Here is a 22,871-nt window from a genome sequence, read left to right on the forward strand (position 1 = left end):
ACACAATAATTAATACATACGTACCAAGTAGTGTATATATATTCACAATTAGGTGTGTTGCGCATGTATCACATGCGCGACTAACAAATTTCATTTGAAGTTTTTGCTCTCTCAAATAATTCACTCATGCAAGAGTCAACACTCTTTTTTTTTTTTATAAAGATCCGATGGCATGAAATTAATCAAAACAATCTAATAGCTAGAAAGAAGAGATGACATGAAAAAAAAAAAAAAAACAGGGTAGGAGAAAATATATGAACTCTTGTACGAGTGAATTACCTGAGAGAGCAAAAACTTGAAATGAAATTTACTTGTGCCTGTTTGAGATTGTGGTAGCGTTCGTGGTTTAAAGTGTTTTTTGCTTAGAAATGTATTAAAATAATAATTTTTTATTTTTTAAAAATTATTTTTAAGATCAGTATATTAAAACGATCTGAAAACATAACAAAAATTAATTTTTAGCAATTTTTTTTTTTGAATTTGAAGGAAACGCGATTTCAACCGCGTTTCTAAACACGTCGCAACACACCTAATTAGGCATATAACACATGCAAATATTAATTACAATGTTAATTTAAAAATTATTTTTTTATTTATGCTATTCTTAAAAATAATTTCTACTACTGTGCTAAAGTAGAAAAAAATTCACAATACAGGGAGAGAGGTGCCCTTCTGCCTTGAGAGCTTCACTTTCTAGGTGGGCTATGGACTTTTACTCATAGACCCTCCTTTCTTTGACCTCTAAAGTCCTGTTCTTTAATACTACTTGAAAAAATACAGTATATTAATAACCTTTCTTTTAAGTGTTTAATGATTCTCTAAATCAAGTGTTAGTCTTTGTTTTGCCGAGTGATAAAGAAGAGTCAACAAAGAGAAGCTAAAAAGTTATAAACTTGGTCATTTCTTATTTGCTTGTGCTGTTTCCTTTGTCCTAGTAATTTTGTCAGGAGAGAAAGAAAGAGAGGGGGAGAGAGAAATGGGGACTGTTTCACATGATGCAATCAATCAGTTCAAGGCATTGATGGATCAAGGTTCAATTTTGATCCCTTTTTACCTGTTTATTTCCTTTTAATACATTGCTTAACTTTACAGTTTTCGTTGTACTTTTTTTTTTTTTTTTTCAAAATGTGATGGCAGTTGAGGAGCCATTGAAGAGAGCTTATCAGGTTTGCATTTTTCTGCTCTTTATCTATGTTTCTACTTGATGGGATCTGTTTCTGCAACTTGGAGTCAAGAGTTTTCAAGTCTTTTTGATGTTGAAAATAGGTGAATTATGTAAAGAACAGTGAATCATGTAATTCTGTTAACACCAGCTGCATAATGGCACTAATTTCTTATCAGGCCTTCTTTCCTAGATGTTCATTTGTCATTATTTTTAAATGGCACTATGATGTTGGAAATCTTGGATGTTGTTATTAAGGTGATAGATTCAAAAGAAATTGAGGGAAAAAAATGTGGTGTGCAGTCCTAGTAAGGTTTGATCTAGGTATAAAGGCTGCATATTGGGCTTCTGGGTGTGTTGAATATGGCATTTCATAGCTTGATATCATCTTGGATTGATGGGAAGCTCTGATCTGAACCTTAAGTTTGAAGTTCCATAAAAAATCTGGGTTTGGTAGAAACAAATCTATCTGTACTGACAACTACCTGCAAACTCATTTTCTGGGTTCGGTTATGATTTCTCTTTTGTTTTACTTAACCAAGTCTATAAATGGCATAAGAATATCAAACTTTTCTGTTGCCATTATGTAGTGTCAGTAGAGGTTCGTGTCACAGCCCGTTTTCTTTAGATAGTTATGCACCTCCCTTGCCAGTATATCTGTTTCTGTTTCTTGCTGTATCATTATCGGCTAAACTACCTTTTCTTTATTTTGTAGAATGTCCATCAAGGATATCATGCTGAAACTCTGGCGCGTTTTCTAAAAGCTAGAGAATGGAATCTCATCAAAGCCCATAAAATGGTCAGCAGCAACTCCTTTGGTTGAAATGATCTGTGGATCTGAACGTTTTGTCCTTTAAATGTAATAAAATTAGTTTAATCACAATCTTCTGAGATCATATCTGTATGATGCTGCAGTTAGTGGATTGTTTGCACTGGAGGGTGCAAAATGAGATTGACAACATATTAACCGTAAGCTTTTCTTCCAATCAAGTGCCGCATTTATGTTCTAGTTTTCCCAGCTTTTTCAAGATGGAATAGAAGTTGAGTTTGATGTTTGCGTATTAGTTAGAGGTTTCTTGCTAATGTATCTAAGACTTTCATTTTCTTACACATCTGATTTGGATGCCGCTTCCATACACAGAAACCCATAATTCCAGCTGATTTGTACAGAGCAGTGCGTGATTCCCAGCTCATAGGAATGTCAGGTTACTCCAGAGAGGTGCTCTTTCTATGTTTATAGTTGTCTTCTTTATTTATGGTTTCTTAGTCCCAGTTTATAACCTTTTAAACCCTGCTGCATCTCGCTCAATGGAGAATTCAAGTTTGTTTGAATTACAAAAAGAAAATTATCTCAAATGTTCTTGCTTGCAACTTCTGTCATCTTATTCAGGGGCTTCCAGTCTTTGCTCATGGTGTTGGGCTCAGCACATTTGACAAAGCATCTGTAAGTTATAAAATGCTTTAGCAATGCCTCACTGTATAAATATTTATGTTTGGATTAGTAAATTTTTACATTAAATCTTACTGCTGGGAGTGTTGAAGAACTCAATGTTTTGCATGTCTTCTTTCATTACAGGTCCACTACTATGTGCAGTCACATATTCAAATCAATGAATATCGGGACCGCATTGTTTTGGTGAGTATTTGAGTTTGGTGTGTTCGTATTTTCGAGTTCTTAAGGCGATTATTCTCACCTGCATATATGTTTCATAGCCCACTGCATCAAAGAAGTATGGGCGACCAATAACAACCTGCGTGAAGGTTTTGGATATGACTGGCTTAAAGCTTTCAGCACTGAACCAAATAAAGGTACAATTTTCTGTGCTAGAAACGTTTTGTTTTGTACATAGAGCCCTTTCCTTGAATTTAGTATTAAAGGGGTTCTTTACTTGAACCAGGATTTTCTGCCAACTCACTGATATTTTTCTTACCTTAAATCTCTAACCGGTTTATTTGGGTGAATTTTGTCACCATCACATTTCTGAAAGGATGGATTTAGTGTAAAAACACTTATTTATCGTGTCCATATACCGGGTCTGGTGTTTTGTGTTATTGCAGTTGATGACCATCATATCAACTATCGATGACATGAACTACCCGGAGAAAACAAATACATATTACATTGTAAATGCCCCATATATATTTTCAGCTTGTTGGAAGGTGAGCCTCTTTTTCTCTCATTGCAATTGAATATCCTTGCTTTTAATTAAGTATCAGCTTGGATAAGATTTTTAGTAAAAGAAGGTGCTATCTGCAAAAACAATGAAAGGACCTTGGTATGGGAACCATTTAAACATTTGAGCTTTTGCCAGGTTGTCAAGCCTCTACTACAGGAGAGGACAAGAAAAAAGGTTCAGGTGTTGTCAGGAAACGGGCGAGATGAGCTATTGAAGGCATGTTGGTTTCTCCATGAACCGTTATTCTTGAAATACAGGAAACTTGACTGTTACATCTTCTGCTTAATTCACTACAGATGATTTAGTAGATTTTCAGGAACTTAATGGGCATGCTTCTCTTTTCCCCTTTACTCACTATATCTCATGGACTGATCTTGATGAACATGTTCAATATAGATAATGGATGCTGCATCTCTTCCACATTTCTGTAAAAGAGAAGGGTCTGGATCATCTCGACACTCAGAGTACGCAAATGAAAACTGTTTTTCCTTGGATCATCCCTTTCATCAACAGCTATACAACTACATCAAGCAGCAATCATTAGTGAGTGAACCTACTCAACCAATCAAACAAGGGTCTGTTCATGTAGATCTGCCTGAGCCAGCTGCTGAAGGAACAGAGATAGTGAAAACAATTGAATCTGAGATGCATAAGTTAGAGAATGGAAATGGACTTTCTGGGTCTCTAGATGGCCTCAAAATCAATGACAACTCAGACTATAGAACTACGCATTGCCCGTGATTTAAGCGGTGGATCTTAACTCTTGACGTCTGAAGACTTTGTTACAAGTATACAATGCATGTACTAGTAGCCATCCACGTAATCTCTACATGGCAGGGAAAAGCTTTATACATGCATGCAATCTGATATCCTGGCTGGATAATCAGTGTAAAGCTTGCCCCAGCCTGACATGGTGTAGGAATGCAGCGGAGAATAGTAAATTTTAGTTTCTAAGTTTTAAATTGATTTTGGTCATGTAGAGAAACATCTGTGGCCATCATCAATATTAACAAGATTTTCTGGTTGATAAACACATCAGCTTGGGGAAATCACACCAAGGATTTAGAAATTATGTCCTTTTAAACCCCAATGACTAATCTGAACCACCTGCAAGATCTGATTTTCAATTGCAGAATCATAGGAAGTGACCCTCATGACTCATCTGAATGTCCTACCATCCTGAAAGCACTTTAAGCTACCACCAAAACTGTTTGCTCCTCTTCACGCCACCTCTGGAGTTGAGCCTTGAGGGTCTTTTGTGCAGCCTCCGACATTTCTGCTGACCTCAAAGCCATGGAAGTTGCTTCTTTGATTTCTTCAATTGCTTTTAAATTTTCCTCTAACTTCTTCTCTACTTCATTATTGCTTCCATTCATTGCTTCTACCTGAGCCATGACATCGGTCACTGTCGTATCTGCTATATTTCCTGATTTCTCTACTTTCTTCTTTAAACTCTCAAACTCTCCCAGTGAAATTTTGATCTTATTATCGGCATCCTGATCTTCAATGCTCTTTCTTTCAGATAGTGTCTTCATCTCTTCGCGGGCTTTCTTTTCTGCCGCCTTGGCTTCTTCAACCTCTTTAAGAGCAAGTTCTAGCTTTCCCTCAGCATCTTGAGCCAGTAATCTCGCATTTTTTGCTTCTTCCTTCACCTCTTCAGCATTATTCTTCATCTCTTCTGCTTCTCGTCTAGCATTTTCAGTTTCTTTTTCTATCGCAGCATATTCTTTTTCGATTTCCTTCACCAGCAATTCAGTTTTCTCCATCTTCACATTTTCCGATTCCATTCGAAGGGAAGTAACCATATTTCGAAGAGAACTCTCTTCGATGGCAATTTCTTGCAGTGCCTTCGTTGCTTCATTGAACTCGATGGTTAAAGCTCTCATTCTTTCCATTTCTAAGGCATGACCCTTTTTCATCTCGTCTTGTAGAAGTTCAATCTCCGCAGATGTTTCTGCGAGCTTTGCCTGAAGATTCTTTGTGATCTCAGGATCATATTCTTTCTTCAAAATCTCCAAATTCTTCTCTGCTTCTTCCATGGCAGTCTTGCAAACTTGTATGCGAGCATCTTTTTCTGCCACTACCTTTGCCTGCTGTTCTTGAATTTGTGCAGAGGCAATCTTTAGATGTTGAGCTGATTCCTGCATAGCTCCGATTTCCTGTGAAAGATCACCAGCCCTTTCCTTGTTTGTTTTAGCTGAACGCTGAGCTTCTGCTGCTTGCTTGAATGAAGACGATTTTGCCTCCAATGCAGCGTCAAAATCCTGTCTGATTTGGTTGATTTGCTCCTTTGCAGCATCAAGTTCACAAGCAGTCATCTCGTACTGTTGTCTTGCCTCATCCAGTTCCAGTTCCCGAGCAGCATTTTCCATGAGTTGTTGGGATTTTGCTGCTTCAAGTTTCTTAGCCTTTTCTTTCACCGCTTCCACAGTTTCTATGGCTAATTTCTTGGTCTCATCTACAGCTTTGAGCTTGGTGGTTAAATCATTCAATGTTCTCTTGGCCTTTTCAAGTTCAGAATCCGCTCGAGCTTGCGTAGTTTCGGCATTCTCCCCCTCTCTCTTGAACTTGTCTACGTCTCTCTGAGCCAATACAATTTGGGTCTCCTTGTCAAGCACATTCTACAAAACCAAAGGTTTAATTGTACATTCAATCACAAATTTGAATCTTTTCTTCACCACCATTGCCAAACTCATAAGTGCCGAAAGACATTTTCAAAGATTTGTCAAAGAAAATATGGGAATTCCATCAAGCATTCAATCTATCAATTATGAATTATAACTAATTGCATTGCAAAACTAGTCATCAGATTTTACCTCTGAAGAAAGCCTTGATCTCCTGGCAGCAGGTTTCCCCTTGATAGCTACTTCACCGAATAAACTAACCGCAGCTTTGACAGATTGAAATGGCTTCTTGGTGTCAATCTCTCCCACCTCTCCTCTTGGTGATCCTACAGCTTTTTGTTGATCTGTACCCCCCCAGACGGTTACCATCCTTTTGCTTCAAAGCTTACCTGCATGATCAATCAAAGCTCGTATCATATCATTTGAAAATCAAGTCGTTAATGACATAATTAACACCCTTAAGGAATTAATCCAAGCCCAAGATGTCAATCATAGGACATACAGCGAGGTTAAGTACACGTTTGTTATTGCGACGATGCACCGCAGATTGTAACGCGGCTAAAGCAATAAACGTAGACAAACCTTAAACCAAAGCTACATGAGAGGGGCTACAAAGAACACAAAACAAAACAAGAGGTACCTTAAAAATGTTGTAACTCGAAGAAGAAGAAAACCCTCCAACGAATTCTTAAAAACCAATATCCAAGAACATTTAATAAAACTCAGACTCATCTTCTATTTTGATATGGGAAAGATAACGAATTTTGCGCGGGATTTAGCGGTAAGAGTTGCCAGCCTAACCGAAATAGGTTTTCATTTCATATAGACAAGATTGACCCTAACCTCCAGCTGTGTAATTCTTACTGAATCCCTAAGACGAGGGCATATCTGGAAAGACAAGAAATTGAAGGGAAAAAGAAAAAGACATTGGTGGTTTGGAACATTTGTTTCTGGAGGCTGTCTTAATTAACTGTATTTATGTGTTAATTGAGCATTAAAAATAGAAATTAAGCTTCAATTTCATGTATCTTGACCAGCTGATGACAACCTTTTCCACGTTGCTTTGTATAAATTTGGTTTGTCAGACAGGATTTAATTTTCCTACAAACCTACAGGCAAACATACCCGTTCTATAACTTAAATCCCTAGATTAGGTAGACCTTCAAGTTATATCTTATAACTATGAACCAAACACGGAATAAAAACAAAAGCACAGCTAAATGGCAGTGGAGTTTGATAGATCATAAAGGATTACTTTTCACACACATAAATTCGAACTCCAATACATAACCAAGAAAAGAAAAACCTCTTTTTGTAAACCACTCAAAACTAGAGGGGACAGCTTTGTTGTGGGTACCCACTGAGATATTACCAAACATGGCTATGGCTAGATCTGGCAAGACCTGAACACATCACGTTCAAAACAAGCAAAATAGCAGTGCCCAGCTATCTAGACGGTGGTATGATGGTAAGATTTCGAAATTAAAATATTTGTTTTTTTTATAGTTTCAAGTTCGAGTCCTGTGGTTGCTCATATGATGGTCATTAGAGATTTATATGGTCGTTAACTTTAGAACCCGTAAAATTAGTCAAGGTACACGCCAGCTAACCCGAACACCCACGTTAAACTAAAAATAAAATAAATAGCAGTGCCCTCTAGAAACTTGACAAAATATATAGCGTGTGGACATTTTATTGTTGCACACTTTAGCACTGAATGTTGCTACAGTGAAATCACTTTTTTTTTCTTTGAATTATTGCTTCAGTAAAATTATTATCTAAAGGTGACCAATTATATTTTCTTCTTTTCACAAACTTTGAAATAATAAAAATATTTTTTTACCCATGTGAAAAAAACTAGAGTTGTTGACCAATTTAAATTTTTTTGATACCCTCTAATTTATTTTTTATTTTTATTTTCACTCTTATTATTTTAATTACAATTTTTTACATAATTGATTTTTCTCGACATCATCTTCAGTGTTTGATTTGTTCAGGATTGAGTTTTATAATTATTTTATTTATCATGCTTCCAATTTATTGACACGAGTCACAAGTTTTAAGAGTTAATATGGCCAGGTATTCTTTTTTTTTTTTCTCATTTTCTTTTATGATTTTATCATTCTACGTTATTGTTTTATAAATAAATAATTATGTGGTTATTTTTTTTTATCGATTTATCCCGATCTCATAAACTAGACCACATGTTTTGTAGGTTTTTTTTTATAGACATTTTTTTATAAAAAAAAATTGTTCTGTTTCGTATTTAATTCTTTAAGATTTTATTTTTTTAACTTTATACAAATAAGCTTTATTTTATAAAAAAATATTTATTTTGAAATAATATTTATAATATGTTAGCCTTGCATAATATTTTTTTCTTTTATTTTATTCACTTAGTTCTATATGTGTTTATATTTTTATTATCTTTTATTGATTTTTATAAAAAAATTCAATAGACACAAATAAATAAAAATCTCATTTTACGAGATTAGATCTACATTTATCTTTTAATTTTTTATGTTTTTCTTTTAGTTATTATTAATAATTTTATATTTTATTTACATATATAATTATCGATTTATTTTATTAGATGTATGGATAAATTTTTTAATTTATACTTTTAATTTTTTTTATATAAAAAAACATATAAAAATAACCTCCATTACATATTCATGTTATTTTCTTAAAAAGAAATTACGACATGCACTGCACACGGCTTGAGTAGCTAGTTTAACATACAAATTCTCTACAAAAGACCACAAGATCACGCCCTCAATTCCTAATATATGTTATAAATTAAATTTGTTTACATTTCATGTAAAAATAGTCTAGTTGGTTTTTATATTTATTTTGATGATGAGATTATTGGCTAAATAAAGTCGGTCCACTTATAAATTAAAAAAAGAAAAAGAAAAGGAAAAAAGAAAGTCGAAGAGACTCCAAGTTTACGGCTTGCTTAAATATGCTGCTAAACTCCAGAAATGAGCAGGCAAAGGATCACACCAAACCTTTTTCTGTATGTTTTTGGTAGCTGGCGGAGAAGATAATTTTGAATTTCTGACTGGTAATTATATAAGATGCTTTAGGCCATCATTACCATTGCCTCCAAGGGTGAGCTTGAGTTTCTATAAATTTAGATCTTAACATCACCCAACTTCTCCACTCTCAAAGAAATATAGAGAGAGATGGGAAACAACAATGGCTATCTTCCTCTCTTCGAAACAAAGTCATCAAGAAGACCTTTTCTGATCAAACTATATGTGCTTACAATATCTGTGGCTATTTGCATGATATGGGTGTACAGAGTGAGGTACTTGCCAGTTGAAGGAGTCTTGGAGAGGTGGGCTTGGATTGGAATGTTCTTTGCAGAGCTATGGTTCAGTTTTTACTGGTTTATTACTCATCTTGTTAGATGGAACCCCATTTTTCGTTACACTTTCAAAGACAGGCTCTCTCAAAGGTAAGATATCACTACTAGTGTAATTTAGTTCTGTCCGGGCTAGTTACAACTTACAAGTCCCTTTATAATGATTGTGAACTACTTGACAGGTATGAGAAGGATTTGCCAAGGGTAGACATATTTGTGTGTACTGCAGACCCAGAGATGGAGCCACCAATCATGGTGATCAACACGGTCTTATCGATGATGGCCTATGATTATCCACCGGAGAAGCTGAGTGTTTATCTGTCGGATGATGGTGTCTCAGAATTGACCTTTTATGCAATGCTAGAGGCATCAAGGTTCTCAAAGTATTGGCTACCGTTTTGCAAGAAGTTCAACGTAGAACCAAGATCACCCGAGGCCTATTTTCAGATTGAACCACTGGATGACCCTGTCAAGACCAAAGAGTGGTTGTTCATCAAGGTAAGCTATGCTGGGGTTAATATGACAGCTCTTTAATCTTGACCTTAGCTAGTTTGATTTGTGTTAAGTTAATGTAACTGGAGTTAGTTTAAGTGGTGATTAAAGTTACCAAGTGTAATGCTAGCATTGTTGATTTAGTATGTATAAAGAGGGCTGAAAGTTCTGGAATTGTAAGAGGAAAAAACAGTGGTGAAAGCGAATAAAAAAAATCTGCAGTTTAGAGAAACCCTTCTCCTGTTCATGCCTGATTCTGCAGAAAATTGCAGGCCTGTGTTTTGTTGATTTAAGTGAGTTTCTCATGTCCTTGATGACTTGTCAATGACCCAAACATCCACCCTAAACTATGTTCTTGTCGACGAATGTTAGTCTTCCTGGTGCTTGTCCAAAATGATTCCTTTCACGTTGATGTCGCTTTACTCCAATTTGATCGCAAACTGTTTCTTTCAACTGTAGAAATTATATGGAGACATGAAGAACCGGATTGAGGTTACATCAAAGCAAGGCCAAGTTCCGGAGAAAATTCGTAAAGAACACAAGGGATTTTCTGAGTGGGATTTTGTTTCAAGCCGGCATGATCATCAAACCATTGTTCAAGTACTTGATCTTCAACATTTCTAATGCCAGAATCAGTTTACTTACTGAAAACAGGTTGTTCATAGAATTGACCTATTTTTTGTAGATACTAATTGATGGGAGAGATCCTCTGGCCATGGATAATGAAGGACAACGTTTGCCAACTTTGGTATACTTGTCACGAGAAAAGAGGCCTCAATATCCTCACAACTTCAAAGCCGGAGCCATGAATGCACTGGTTAGTTGAGGATTTTTTTAATTAAGCATGTGATTTAGTTCTTGTTTCTGTTGATTTGCAGTCCTTAGTCATGACAGTCTTTTGCAATTTCTGGCTGAATAGATAAGGGTGTCGTCAAGGATAAGCAATGGTCCTATTATCATGAATGTCGACTGCGACATGCACTCCAACAATTCAAGTTCTTTAAGAGATGCCCTGTGCTTTTTCATGGACGAGGAGAAGGGGCATGAGATTGGATATGTTCAATATCCACAGTCAATGATGAATGTTAAGAAGAATGACCTTTATGGCAATTCCTTGAATGTGATATTCAAGGTATGCATTATCCCATTACCCCTGAATCCTCATAAGTTCAGTACTTGAGAGTAAAAAATAGATAGTAACAGGAGGAGTTTGTAATGCTTTCTTTGCTTCTATCTGTTGTGGTTATCAATCAAGATGGAGTTTCCAGGCATAGACGCAAATGGAGGGCCTATGTATATAGGTACTGGGTGTTTCCACAGGCGAGTGAATCTTTGCGAGAGGAAGCATTGAAATGAACACAAGGTAGACTGGAAGAGAGTGGCTGACATACAGATTGAAGGAAATGCTAGAGATCTAGAAGAAGAATGCAAAGTCCTTGCAAGTTGTGCATATGAAGAGAACACTCAATGGGGAATTGAGGTCTCTCTCTCTCTCTCTCCCTCCCTCTCCCTCCCTCTCCCTCTCTCTCTCTCGCGCAACGGTCTTGGATGCACAAATTAATACCATTAAACAAGGGTTTCAAATTCACAGGTGGGTTTGAAGTATGGCTATCTACTGGAAGATGGAATGACAGGATTCTCTATAAGATGTAGAGGTTGGAGATCAGTGTACTTCAATCCTGAAAGGAAAGGCTTCTTAGGACTTGCCCCTACAACACTACTGCAAACATTGGTCCAGCAGGAGAGATGGTCTGAAGGTGAATTACAAATTCTCCTATCAAGGCATGGTCCCTTCTTCGACGGATATAAGAACATACCCCTAAAACTTCTACTTTCATACTGTATCTACTTTCTATGGGCTGCCAACTGCTTCCCTACACTGTACTATGTGGTTGTACCATCACTTTGCCTGCTCAGAGGAATCTCCTTATTTCCAAAGGTATGAACTCTTCAATTCTGCTATATCTAATTTGATGTCTACATCTTTGAATAAAATGCAGTCAATTACTTGTGTTTCTTGCAACATTAAGAACTTTATTAGACTCGCGGAAAACTTTATCTTCCCCAGGCATCTAGCCCATGGATTCAGGCATTTGCATATGCCTTCTTTGCCGACCGAGCATATGGTCTCGTAGAATTTCTATGGTGTGATGGTACATTTCAAGGCTGGTGGAATGATCAAAGGATTTGGATGTTCAAAAGAACAACATCCTATTTAGTTGGCTTCTGTGACACTATCCTAAAGATGTTAGGATTCACAAATCATGCCTTTGTAGTCACTGCCAAGGTTGCGAGTGAGGATGCTTCTAAGAGATACGAGCAAGAGATTATGGAGTTTGGTGTCCCTTCACCAATGTTTAACATCTTAGCAACACTTGCCCTGCTGAACATTTTCAGTTTTATTGGTGGAATAAAGATGGTGATTTCGGATGTCGAAAACAAGGTTTTAGACCTCTTCACATCGCAGATAGTTCTATCTGGGCTCATAGTTTGGATCAACCTACCAGTATACGAAGGGCTCTTCTTTCGAAAGGACAGTGGCAGGATTCCCAATTCAGTGACATACAAATCACTTATTGTTTCACTGTTGGCTTGTTCAGTTGCCCTGCACTAAAATGACCATATCCCTCTTCAAACCTACTAGGAATGCTGCCTATTTTCTACTCACTAATAAATTAATGTAAGATCATGTGGCTGATGATATGTTTGTTAGTTTTGGTGCTTTCCGAGGTGTATCAAACTTGGCCATGATTGTGCAGTTTTATGTTTCAAAATGTTTGCATATACGTGGAGGAACATCAAAGAAAAGGACCCAATAGAGCTTAATGATTGCTCAGAAATTGCACAAAAAAGGAATTGAATAATTCATGGAATACTTCAGATATTTGTACTTCAAAAATAGTAAATGACAGATCATTAACGGCTCAATACAAATATGTCTGAGTTTTCCTGAATGAGGACACCAAGTAAGAAGAAAATAAGATGCTTTAGGAAAACAAACTTTACATTTCATGTCTCTCACTCTTTTCCTTCATAATTGTAGAAAAACTGGTATATAAAGAACAGGATTTTGTTTAAGCAGATGAACAACCGAAAAGAACAAAGGACAGAATTTTCAGCGAAGTGAACAGAGAGCAGAATAGTCTCATATGGTTACTGTCATCCCTTGTCTTTTATTTATAGAAGGAATCAAATATTACAGAATTGTAAAAAGAAAAAGAAACGTAACAGTCATAATCTCCTTTATATAAGAAGTTACGTAACTAACTAGATTTATTCTAGATAAGTTTAACTTTAACGAATTGAAGAACATACTAATCAACATCAATATTATGCTGCCATTGACAGATAGACAGCAATGCAAGAGACAACAGCTAAGTAACGTTGTTCCAGCTTCGGTGCCATAGCTTCAACAATAATATCTCTTCTCTGTAAAAATTATTTGTTATTTATCTTTTTGTAACAGATTTTTTTGGTATGAAACATACATATTTTTAGAAACCGGCAAGCTTTTTAAAGCACAAAAGTTGTAAAAATCTCATTTCCACAAAACTTACAGTTTCCAACCGCTATGCAAAAACATACTGCGATGCCACAAACTAAAATAAGCTTGGCTGGTAAGCTTTTTAAAGCACAAAAATTGTGAAAGTCTCAATTCCACAAAAGTTATAGTTTTTTTTTTTGCATCAAGTAAATAAGGTGTATATAATTTCTGACGTATTTATTTTCCAGAGATTTCTCTAGTTTCTTATCCACACTTTAAACCAAACATGTGTGCCAAACTGAGCCTTGAACATCAGACTCACTTGTCTTTTCTGCTTCTATATATGCTTGATCTTTCATAATCTCTCGAAGTGTGTGTGTGTGTGTGAGAGAGAGAGAGAGAGAGAGAGATTGCGAGAGAGATGGGAAAAAATGAATATCTTCCACTCTTTGAAACAAGGGCATCAAGAGGAAGGCTTCTGTTCAAACTATACGTGCTTACAATATTTGTTGCTATTTGCATGATACTGGTGTATAGAGTGAGTTACTTGCCAGTTGAAGGAGCAGTAGAAATATGGAGTTGGATTGGAATGTTCTTCGCAGAGCTATGGTTCAGTTTTTACTGGTTTATCACTCAACTTGTTCGATGGAACCCCATTTATCGTTACACTTTCAAGGACAGGCTCTCCCAGAGGTTTTAAATGTTTCCATTTTCACTGTATATGCTTTACTATATCGATCCAAGCTAGACACTTTGGTTATAATGACTATGAACTACTTGATAGGTACGAGAAGGATTTGCCAGGGGTAGACATATTTGTGTGCACTGCAGACCCAGAAATTGAGCCGCCAACTATGGTTATCAACACGGTCTTATCTATGATGGCCTACGATTACCCACCGGAGAAGCTAAGTGTCTATCTATCGGACGATGGTGGCTCAGACTTGACCTTTTATGCAATGTTAGAGGCATCAAGATTCTCAAAACATTGGCTACCATTTTGCAAGAACTTCAAGATACAACCAAGATCACCAGAGGCCTACTTTCGGACAGCTCTTGAGCCACTAGATGACCCTAACAAGGCCGAAGAGTGGTTGTTTGTCAAGGTAAACATCGTAGATTTCATGGCCTCTTTTTTTAACAGTTAATTTATAGTGTCGTGTTTCATAATGAGAAATCTGTAAATCAACCCTGAACGCTTCAAGTAATTAAAAGGTGATTAACACGGCATGGATCGGTAATAAAAAAGGAAGTTAAGATAGTGAAAGGTGCTTACTACTTAGAAACGAGAAAAGATCATTAGCGTTTTGTTGCTATCTTAAAACAGAAAAAAGACGAAGAGGATAAACGAATAAATTTATCTCCGAAATCATTTGTTAACTGCACGTAAACATTTCCCTATGTCCCACATGGTTTGGTCTAGTCTAGCTTAATTCCTTGCAATTGGAGGAGTGGTCCAAAACAAGACAAGAGATTTGTCCATCTTATTAATTTGAGGTCCACTTCCATCTTGAAAGCAGACAATTCTAGCAGATGTATGTGAGGTTGTGCTTGGAGCCTGAGGAGATGAAACTATTGGTAACCACCAGAAATTGTGGTGGTGACCCACTCTTACTGCTGTGTTGTGACAATTATTTCCCATGTCGGAATCAAAAGTCAAGCTTGCGTCTGTAACTCTTCCATCACCTTAAAATCAATTGGACGATGATACATGGGGAGTTGTGTTATCTTCCCACAAATTGATTATACTAGGGGTAATTCAATATGTTCTCAAGTTTTTCCTTTTATTATTGTTATTATAAGGTATAGTCAGGAAATACTACTATTGAGATATGGTTAAGATTAAAAATTTAGCGAGCGGCCTAATACAAAGATTATAAATAACAAGAAAAATCTTTAACAAAATTATGAATCATTGCATCATAATCTTACTAATCTAATAAATAATATGTATATTTTGAAATCTTTAATTTCAAAGTATTTTTTTTAATATATCCTTTCTTAATACTTTAATTTCTATATAGATCTAAGATAATGTTATTTAACTTGATCTAATTCAGTATGCACTTGATAACAGTTCTCATAATCAAACATATTAATTTATAAATTATTCAAGTAAGATAACCAATTTATGACTCGATCAAAACTTGATTTGATTTAAAAAAAATCAAAATGATATTGTTTTTTTTTTAATCTTGAAACGATATCATCTTGGATTTACTCGAGTTAATCCACTTAATTCATGATCTGAGTTATGAACCGAGCCGGATTTAATAACTTTAATCTAAGCTAATGAATTCATTAATCCAGTCTAGGTTGATTTGTTTGATTTTATTTTTTAGTTCTTTCAAATTTGATTACAATTGAGCTCTGCTTTCTTAATTACAGAAACTATACATAGACATGAAGTACCAGATTGAAGCAACCACAAAGCTAGGCAAAGTTCCAGAGGAAATTCGCAAAGAACACAAGGGATTTCACGAGTGGAATTTCATCTCAAGTCGACGAGATCACCAAACCATCCTTCAAGTACTTCATCTTCATCATTTCTAGTCCCATAATGAGTACGTCGACGCATGAAATACCTTAGGTTGATAGAGTTGACTTGTTTTGTAGATTCTGATAGATGGAACAGACCCTCAGGCTATGGACAATGAAGGACAACCTTTGCCAACTTTGGTATATTTGGCTCGTGAAAAGAGACCTCAATATCCTCACAATTTTAAAGCAGGAGCCATGAATGCACTGGTAAACAGTCCATATATAGTGTTCTATCAAGCCATAACTTAAATAGTATTTGGTTAGTGTCATAAGACAGAAGAGACGGGACAATGAAGACAAAGAATACATGTTCTCTTGCCCTTCCAAAACTGTTCTAAAAATAAATTTATTTTATGCATTTATCTTCGTATATTTATCTGTAACATTGCAGGCATAAAAACTAACCGTGCTTGACAATATTGCTAACTAGATAAGGGTGTCTTCTAGGATAAGCAACAGTCCGATTATCCTCAACGTTGACTGTGACATGTACTCGAATAATTCATACTCGGTAAGAGATGCACTATGCTTTTTCATGGATGAAGAGAAGGGTCGTGAGATTGGATATATACAGTATCCACAAGCGTTTGAGAACATCACAAAGAATGATATTTACTGCAATTCATTGAATATAGAAATGGAGGTATGCATTTGTCAAGCACTCCTGATTTGTTAAATAGTTGAATGAGGAAATAGACACTAACAAAGGTTCTATGGATTATGTGCTGCTATCCATAACTGGCTATCTAGGTGGACTTTCCAGGATTAGATGGGAATGGAGGGCCTCTATATATCGGTACCGGGTGCTTTCACAGGCGAGAGGCTCTTTGTGGGAGGAGGTACAGCAATGAAAATAAGGTAGACTGGAAGGAAGTGAATTATAGGAAGGTTAAAGAAAGTGCTGGAGTCCTGGAAGAAGTATGCAGAAATCTTGCTAGTTGTACCTACGAAGCGAATACCGAATGGGGAAAGGAGGTATCTCTCTCTCTCAAACACAAGCAAGCACTCACGAAGAACACTCTTGCATGCACAAATTAATGGCAATGACTCAAGTTGCAATTTCACAGATGGGTTTGAAATATGGCTGTCCAGTGGAGGATGTAATCACAGGACTCTCTGTACAATGTAAAGGTTGGAGATCTATGTACTTCATTCCTGAAAGAAAGGGTTTCTTGGGACTAGCTCCTACAACACTATTGCAGACATTGGTTCAGCACAAGAGATGGTCTGAAGGTGATTTTCAAATTTTGATAACAAGGCACAGCCCCTTCCTGTTTGGACACAATAGGATACCCCTAAAACTTCAACTTTCATACTGTATCTACTTGCTATGGGCTACCAGCTGGTTCGCTGTGCTGTACTATCTTGTTGTGCCGCCCCTTTGCCTGCTCAGGGGCATCTCCTTATTTCCGAAGGTATGAACCTTTCAATTCATCAGCTAAAACAATCGATCCTCTTATCTTAGCCAAGATAAATTTCAACAATAAACCAAGCTTTAAGGATACAGCAAATTTCAATCTACATATCAAGGTGCATCGTCACACTGCTCCTCATTGTCATCCTTGAATCTTTCACACTATCACCATCATCATCTTTATCTATTATTAACATGTCATGATTTTCTAAATTTTCCACTCAACTACTTGCTGAATCATCTTGCTCTTTCAGTTATCAAGCCCCTGGATCCAATCATTCGCATATGCCATCTTTGCCAACCGTGCATATGGCCTCGTAGAATTTGTTTGGAGTGGTGGCACAATTCAAGGTTGGTGGAATGGTCAAAGAATTTGGGTGTTCAAAAGAACAACTTCCCACTTATTTGGCTTCTTTGACGCTATCAGAAAGTTGTTGGGATTCAGCACCTCTACCTTTGTGATCACCGCAAAGGTGGCTGAAGAGGATGTTTCCGAGAGATATGAGAAAGAAAAAATGGAATTTGGTGTTTCATCACCAATGTTTAACATTTTAGCAACACTGGCACTGCTCAACATGTTCAGTTTTGTTGGTGGTATAAAGATGCTGATTATGGATGTTGAAAGTAAGGTTCTTGACCTATTGGCATTGCAGATAATTCTATGTGGGCTCTTAGTTTTGATCAATCTACCAATATACCAAGGACTCTTCTTTCGAAAGGACAGCGGCAGGATGCCATATTCAGTAACATACACGTCAATTATTGTTTCACTCTTGGCTTGTTCAATAGCCTTGTACTAAAAACAGTGTACCCTTCTTCAAACCCAAGTATAAACTGCTCAACTATGCATTTGTAGAACTATGATGACATACATAGTTTCTACACACAAATAAAAGCTTACCAAGTAGTAATTTCATTGAGAAATTTCCATATGGTTGAGAATGCATGTATGGCAGTATTGAAACACATTCGTTTACCACATGTTTAGGTAGGGGTTTCAATAAACAAACACCAATGCTATATAGCATTTTAACTGAAAGACTTAAGATAAACGAACTCATTTATTTCTCTTTGTAAGATTTTGATACACCTTTCATTATTCAAGTGAAGTTACATTGGAAAAAAAAGTTCTGAATTGCACAACAGTATGATGATGTGAGATGAACAAAACTATGTCATAGCGAAGAAGGTCCAACCCTTGCAACTTGCCTACAAGATGCAAAAGTGTATTTGTGAACCACTGAAAATTCTTAATAATTCAAGCCCTAGGAGGGTGGGATCACCTTTTCCATTCTGGAATCAGTGATGAACCAAAACAATTGGTCAAAGTGTTTCATGGTGCTTTAAATTTAAGATACTTGATTAGAATTTGAAATGAGGCAAGAACTAAGACAAAAGGATATCACGAAACTGAATAGAACATTCATTTTCCTTACCAAATGTAGAGGGCTTACATGAGTTCAAGGACCAGGGCAGATGCCCCTCCTCCCCCATTGCAGATGCCACCAACTCCATACTTCCCATTCTTATGTTTTAGTACCTGCAATATAATTGCACACCTTAATTTGGATTCTGAATGAACGAAACAAAAGGTATGTAAAAGGAATCAATTTTAATGCATCTTCAACCCATTCAAGCAATTGGCTTCCTCTCCGAAATGGTTTCAGGCACTGGGCAGGTAAAGAGAGTTAAAAAAAATAAAAAAAACTCTAGACAGAAGAAAATTAGAGACTAACTTTGTAGCCTACAGAAAATCCAAACATACACAAGTGTGGGTTGAGAGAGAGATAGAATACACAACAGTGTCCAGAGAGGCCATAAGAAGAAAATAAAAAAACCAGAGCAAATATGAATAAGCCACTATATAAGTTACCCCTAGCAGCGTGACCAAGATACGAGCCCCACTGCATCCTAGTGGATGTCCCAAAGATACAGCTCCACCATGAGCATTAACTTTTTGCTGCATTCATAACCATCACAATACTTCAGCAAAAAGAAAATAAATGATGAATAACTGAATAGAACATCCAAAATAGCCCCCAAATTTAGAACTAGAATGCACTGACAAATAAGCAATAAAGGTGGAATTAGTTTATAACTCACAGGATTAAGACCAAGCAATTTTTGATTGGCAAGAGCCACAACCTGCAGAGAAGACAGCAACATGGAACTAGCAAATAGCTACTTCAATAAGACAATGGTGGTATGAAGGTGAAGGCATAGCTACTTACAGAAAAGGCTTCATTTATTTCATAGAAATCAATCTGAGAAGCCTCCAAACCAGCGTTTGAAATAGCTTTTGGTATTGCAAGGGCTGGTGCAGTTGTAAATAACTCAGGGGCCTGCCAAGACAATGTTATTTCAGCACTACGTTATTTGAAGTTGTGCTCTGCCAAGCCCAAGAAAACACAAACATTCTTTAAACTACCTGAGCAGCATCAGCATATCCTCTTATCTTCGCAATTACTTGCAACCCGAGCTTTAATGCCTTCTCCCCACTCATTAGCACTAGTGCAGCAGCACCATCACTGTTAATCATAGCAGCACCAACCAATAATGAAATGACAAAAGATGTGCTTTGACACCAAAATGATCATGGGTACATAATTGATTCCATTATGCATGGCTGATGAACTTAAAACATGTGACCATTGATTTTGCTGAGAAGGTAAAAGGCATATAAACCTAAAAACCAGTTTTGGCTAGCAATGTTTTATTACATAAAAAAGAGTCAGCTAGCACTTGAGTTGATGTTCTATAGTTATAGTGGGCGAAGGATTTCATTCGTGGGTGAGTTCTAGTTTAGGAAGCCAGACGCATTCATAACTTTCTTGGTAAATTCTTCTAATCTTGATGCATCTACAATGATCTAAAACAATTCTCCAAGGACAAGGGCGTGAGAGAGAACCTTATGCTAGAAGCATTGCCAGCAGTAACAGAGCCACCATTCTCCTTGAAACTCGGTCTAAGCTTCCTAAGTTTTGCAGCATCAAACTATGAAGAGACATGTGAAAAGAGAGAAACAGAATAAATTGGCTTTTCATTTAAAACAAAATTTTTAACTTGATAACTGGTATCTTCATTTTGGAAATGATTGAAATAGATGGTACAATAGGTAACTATCTATAATATCTGGAAAAACTGAAGCTGATAGCCTTCATGAGCTCAACGCAACAAGAAATAAAGCCAAACACTTATGTTTGTGCTTCACATATTGCTACAGCACTGCTGGGATCAAATTTACAAACACATAAAGGCAAATATCTTCATTCTGAAAAGAGAATAGGCTCATCTTACAAAAAACAATTGGACTTGAACACTCCCATCTAGAATCTATTTTGGTATTCAATTGAGAACAAAAACATGCATAAAATCTAAGCTAGATGTGCAACCACTCTATTTACCTTTCCCAATCCATCATCTTTGTCAACAATGGTGAACGGCTTCCCTCTTCCCCCAGAAACTTCAACCTGCATGTAGTACAAATCAATTAATGTTTGGCATATACAGAAAGCAGATTGAGACAGATCATATCAGAATTAAGAATCACACCGGAACTACTTCCCAGGATAAGTGACCACTATTTTGCGCAGCAATCCCACGCTCAAAACTTTGAATAGCATAAGAATCCTGTAATAAAGCATAGATAGAAACAGCGAAAACATTAACAAACTCAAAGAGTGAAACATACATCTACTAAATCATAATAAAAATTCTCGTTTTGAAAACTGTTTGTTTGGATACATGTTACAAGGGAGGAGTTCTGACATCACCAAATAAAAAGGTTCAAATGTGAAAAAAGGGGATTTAAGTGGCATACTTGTAGGGTGAAAAACACAAGAAAATTTTAAGCATACAGAATGCTATACTACTAGTATACCTGATCATCCCTTGTTATACTATGCTGATCTGCACATATTTCTGCACAAACTCCCATTCCAAAGTCATTATAAATATCCCACAGCCCATCTTTCATCATGCCATCAACAATAGTATCATGTCCTAATCGAGACCCTTTTCTGTTTAGAAAATAGGGTAAGAATGAATAACGAGATATTCTAACCATCAGGTAGACATGGACAAATACAAACATTAATAAACAACTGACTGGATTAGCAATAGCAACAACCAAGCAGCAAGCAGCAAACAGCAAACATAACCAATGCAAAGTATTGGACATGTAGCTCAACAAAACAAAATTTTTATGTTACAGAGGATTTGGTTTCATATAAAGTATCAAAACAGTAGACTTGAAGTTCCAAAAGATGATCTTGGAGTACAAAATAAGCAGACTTGATCCCACCTAACTAAGTTCACCCCCAATCAGAACACAATTGAAAGCATTATAGTAGCTCAATTACCACTAGTAACTTACCATTTTCCTCTTATCAAAATATGAAAACTTACCATTTATAAGAAACCCTCTAAATTCACAAGCACAACCCTTCTTACAAGACCACGAATATTGAAAAGCTCAAAAGCAGCAAAACAACATGATCCAATGTCCAACGAGTGACACAAAACCAAACCTTGCATCTGCTAGATACTTAGGAGCATTAGACATGCTTTCCATCCCACCAGCCACAACAACATCATTGATACCCAATTGTATTGTCTGTGCTGCAAGCATAGTTGCTGAGAACCAAAAAAGGACATGATCAAACAACAAACTCATGGAAACTACCAATCTTCCCAAATTATCAATTCATCACCAGAAGCTGAAAAAAATACCAAACCTCTAGCACGTAAAGAATCTTACCTTTCATCCCAGAAGCACAAACTTTATTGATAGTAGTGCAAATGACTGAATTAGGAATACCAGCACCTAAAGCAGCTTGTCTAGCAGGAGCTTGTCCTAAATTAGCACTAAGAACATTGCCAAAGAACACTTCTTGCACAAGCGATGGATCAATGTTTGCCCTTTGAAGAGCACCTAATAACCCATAACAGAAGTAAAATTCACACCAAGTTTGATAGTAGAAATCATTGAACATCAAAGAAACGATCCATATAGCACTAAAAGGTGAGAAATTTTTACATTGAATAGCAATGGAACCAAGCTTTGTAGCGGAGAAAGAAGAAAGAGAACCAAGAAATCCTCCCATAGGTGTACGAGCAACACCCACAATGCAAACATCTGTTCCCACATGAAAAAAGCACAACAATTCAGCTATAACTAACAACAAAAAGAACTGAACAAAATATACATAAATGAAATTAAAAGAAGAAGAAGATAGGACCTCTTGGCTTTATAGAATCTGAAGAAGCCATAGAAGCAGTTCAAGGAATTCGCTTGAAAGACGAGAGAAATGGATCAGGAGAAAATGATGGGAGGGGTCAGCAGTCTCCTTGAAAGATTTTAGAAAGACAGCGAGAACTATTTGCGTCACTTTTTGTTTCGTTTGTTTATTTTAACGCTAGCCATTCTACCTTGGAATGCGTAATACGTCTCTCCCTCCAAAAATTAAAAAAATAAAATAAAAAAGTAATATTAGGGCAAACTATAGATACCCCTCCATCCATTGGATAAGTTTCTATTCGGTCCCCAGACCTGGTGGATTGGCTCATATCGATCGAAACAATGTTAATTCATATTTTCTGGATCAA

At 36.5% G+C, this 22,871-nt stretch overlaps 4 protein-coding genes and 1 pseudogene across 7 annotated transcripts; 3 read left to right on the plus strand and 2 right to left on the minus strand.

The window, feature by feature from the left end:
- Positions 1–732: 732 nt before the first annotated feature.
- LOC7463642 (phosphatidylinositol/phosphatidylcholine transfer protein SFH9) lies at positions 733–4,370 on the plus strand. Of its 2 annotated transcripts, XM_002307813.4 has the most exons (11): positions 739–1,031; positions 1,138–1,166; positions 1,878–1,961; positions 2,078–2,131; positions 2,304–2,381; positions 2,553–2,606; positions 2,739–2,798; positions 2,876–2,971; positions 3,221–3,322; positions 3,475–3,555; positions 3,736–4,370. In XM_002307813.4, exons 1-11 carry the CDS (start codon positions 977–979, stop codon positions 4,078–4,080), a joined length of 1,038 nt encoding a protein of 345 aa, XP_002307849.3. In that variant the 5' UTR covers positions 739–976; the 3' UTR covers positions 4,081–4,370. The 2 variants fall into 2 exon arrangements, with proteins under 2 accessions (XP_024458343.2, XP_002307849.3); XM_024602575.2 differs by lacking the exon at positions 3,221–3,322 and having other exon boundaries at positions 733–1,031.
- A 9-nt stretch (positions 4,371–4,379) lies between these two features.
- Positions 4,380–7,045, minus strand: LOC7458469 (WEB family protein At1g12150). 2 transcript variants are annotated; one of them, XM_002308718.4, is made up of 3 exons: positions 6,604–7,045; positions 6,156–6,352; positions 4,380–5,960 (listed from the first exon to the last, which is right to left on the minus strand). In XM_002308718.4, exons 2-3 carry the CDS (start codon positions 6,330–6,332, stop codon positions 4,530–4,532), a joined length of 1,608 nt encoding a protein of 535 aa, XP_002308754.1. In that variant the 5' UTR covers positions 6,333–6,352; positions 6,604–7,045; the 3' UTR covers positions 4,380–4,529. The 2 variants fall into 2 exon arrangements, with proteins under 2 accessions (XP_002308754.1, XP_024458342.1); XM_024602574.2 differs by lacking the exon at positions 6,604–7,045 and adding an exon at positions 6,466–6,597.
- A 1,870-nt stretch (positions 7,046–8,915) lies between these two features.
- On the plus strand, positions 8,916–12,549 carry LOC18099732 (cellulose synthase-like protein E6; annotated as a pseudogene).
- A 1,126-nt stretch (positions 12,550–13,675) lies between these two features.
- Positions 13,676–18,188, plus strand: LOC7458470 (cellulose synthase-like protein E6). Its single transcript, XM_002307814.4, has 8 exons — positions 13,676–14,002; positions 14,094–14,415; positions 15,698–15,838; positions 15,926–16,057; positions 16,281–16,493; positions 16,601–16,825; positions 16,918–17,265; positions 17,519–18,188. The coding sequence occupies exons 1-8, from the start codon at positions 13,731–13,733 to the stop codon at positions 18,062–18,064; spliced, it is 2,199 nt and encodes a 732-aa protein (XP_002307850.1). The 5' UTR covers positions 13,676–13,730; the 3' UTR covers positions 18,065–18,188.
- Positions 18,189–18,306: 118 nt separating this feature from the next.
- Positions 18,307–22,691, minus strand: LOC7458471 (acetyl-CoA acetyltransferase, cytosolic 1). 2 transcript variants are annotated; one of them, XM_002308719.4, is made up of 14 exons: positions 22,505–22,691; positions 22,303–22,401; positions 22,024–22,197; positions 21,794–21,899; positions 21,145–21,283; positions 20,817–20,894; positions 20,669–20,734; positions 20,173–20,258; positions 19,693–19,792; positions 19,496–19,606; positions 19,368–19,409; positions 19,138–19,224; positions 18,719–18,804; positions 18,307–18,473 (listed from the first exon to the last, which is right to left on the minus strand). In XM_002308719.4, exons 1-14 carry the CDS (start codon positions 22,533–22,535, stop codon positions 18,440–18,442), a joined length of 1,239 nt encoding a protein of 412 aa, XP_002308755.1. In that variant the 5' UTR covers positions 22,536–22,691; the 3' UTR covers positions 18,307–18,439. The 2 variants fall into 2 exon arrangements, with proteins under 2 accessions (XP_002308755.1, XP_024460028.1); XM_024604260.2 differs by having other exon boundaries at positions 18,701–18,804.
- Between the last annotated feature and the right edge of the window lie 180 nt (positions 22,692–22,871).

The sequence above is a fragment of the Populus trichocarpa genome, chromosome 6 (assembly GCF_000002775.5).
Source record: "Populus trichocarpa isolate Nisqually-1 chromosome 6, P.trichocarpa_v4.1, whole genome shotgun sequence".
NCBI lineage: Eukaryota > Viridiplantae > Streptophyta > Magnoliopsida > Malpighiales > Salicaceae > Populus > Populus trichocarpa.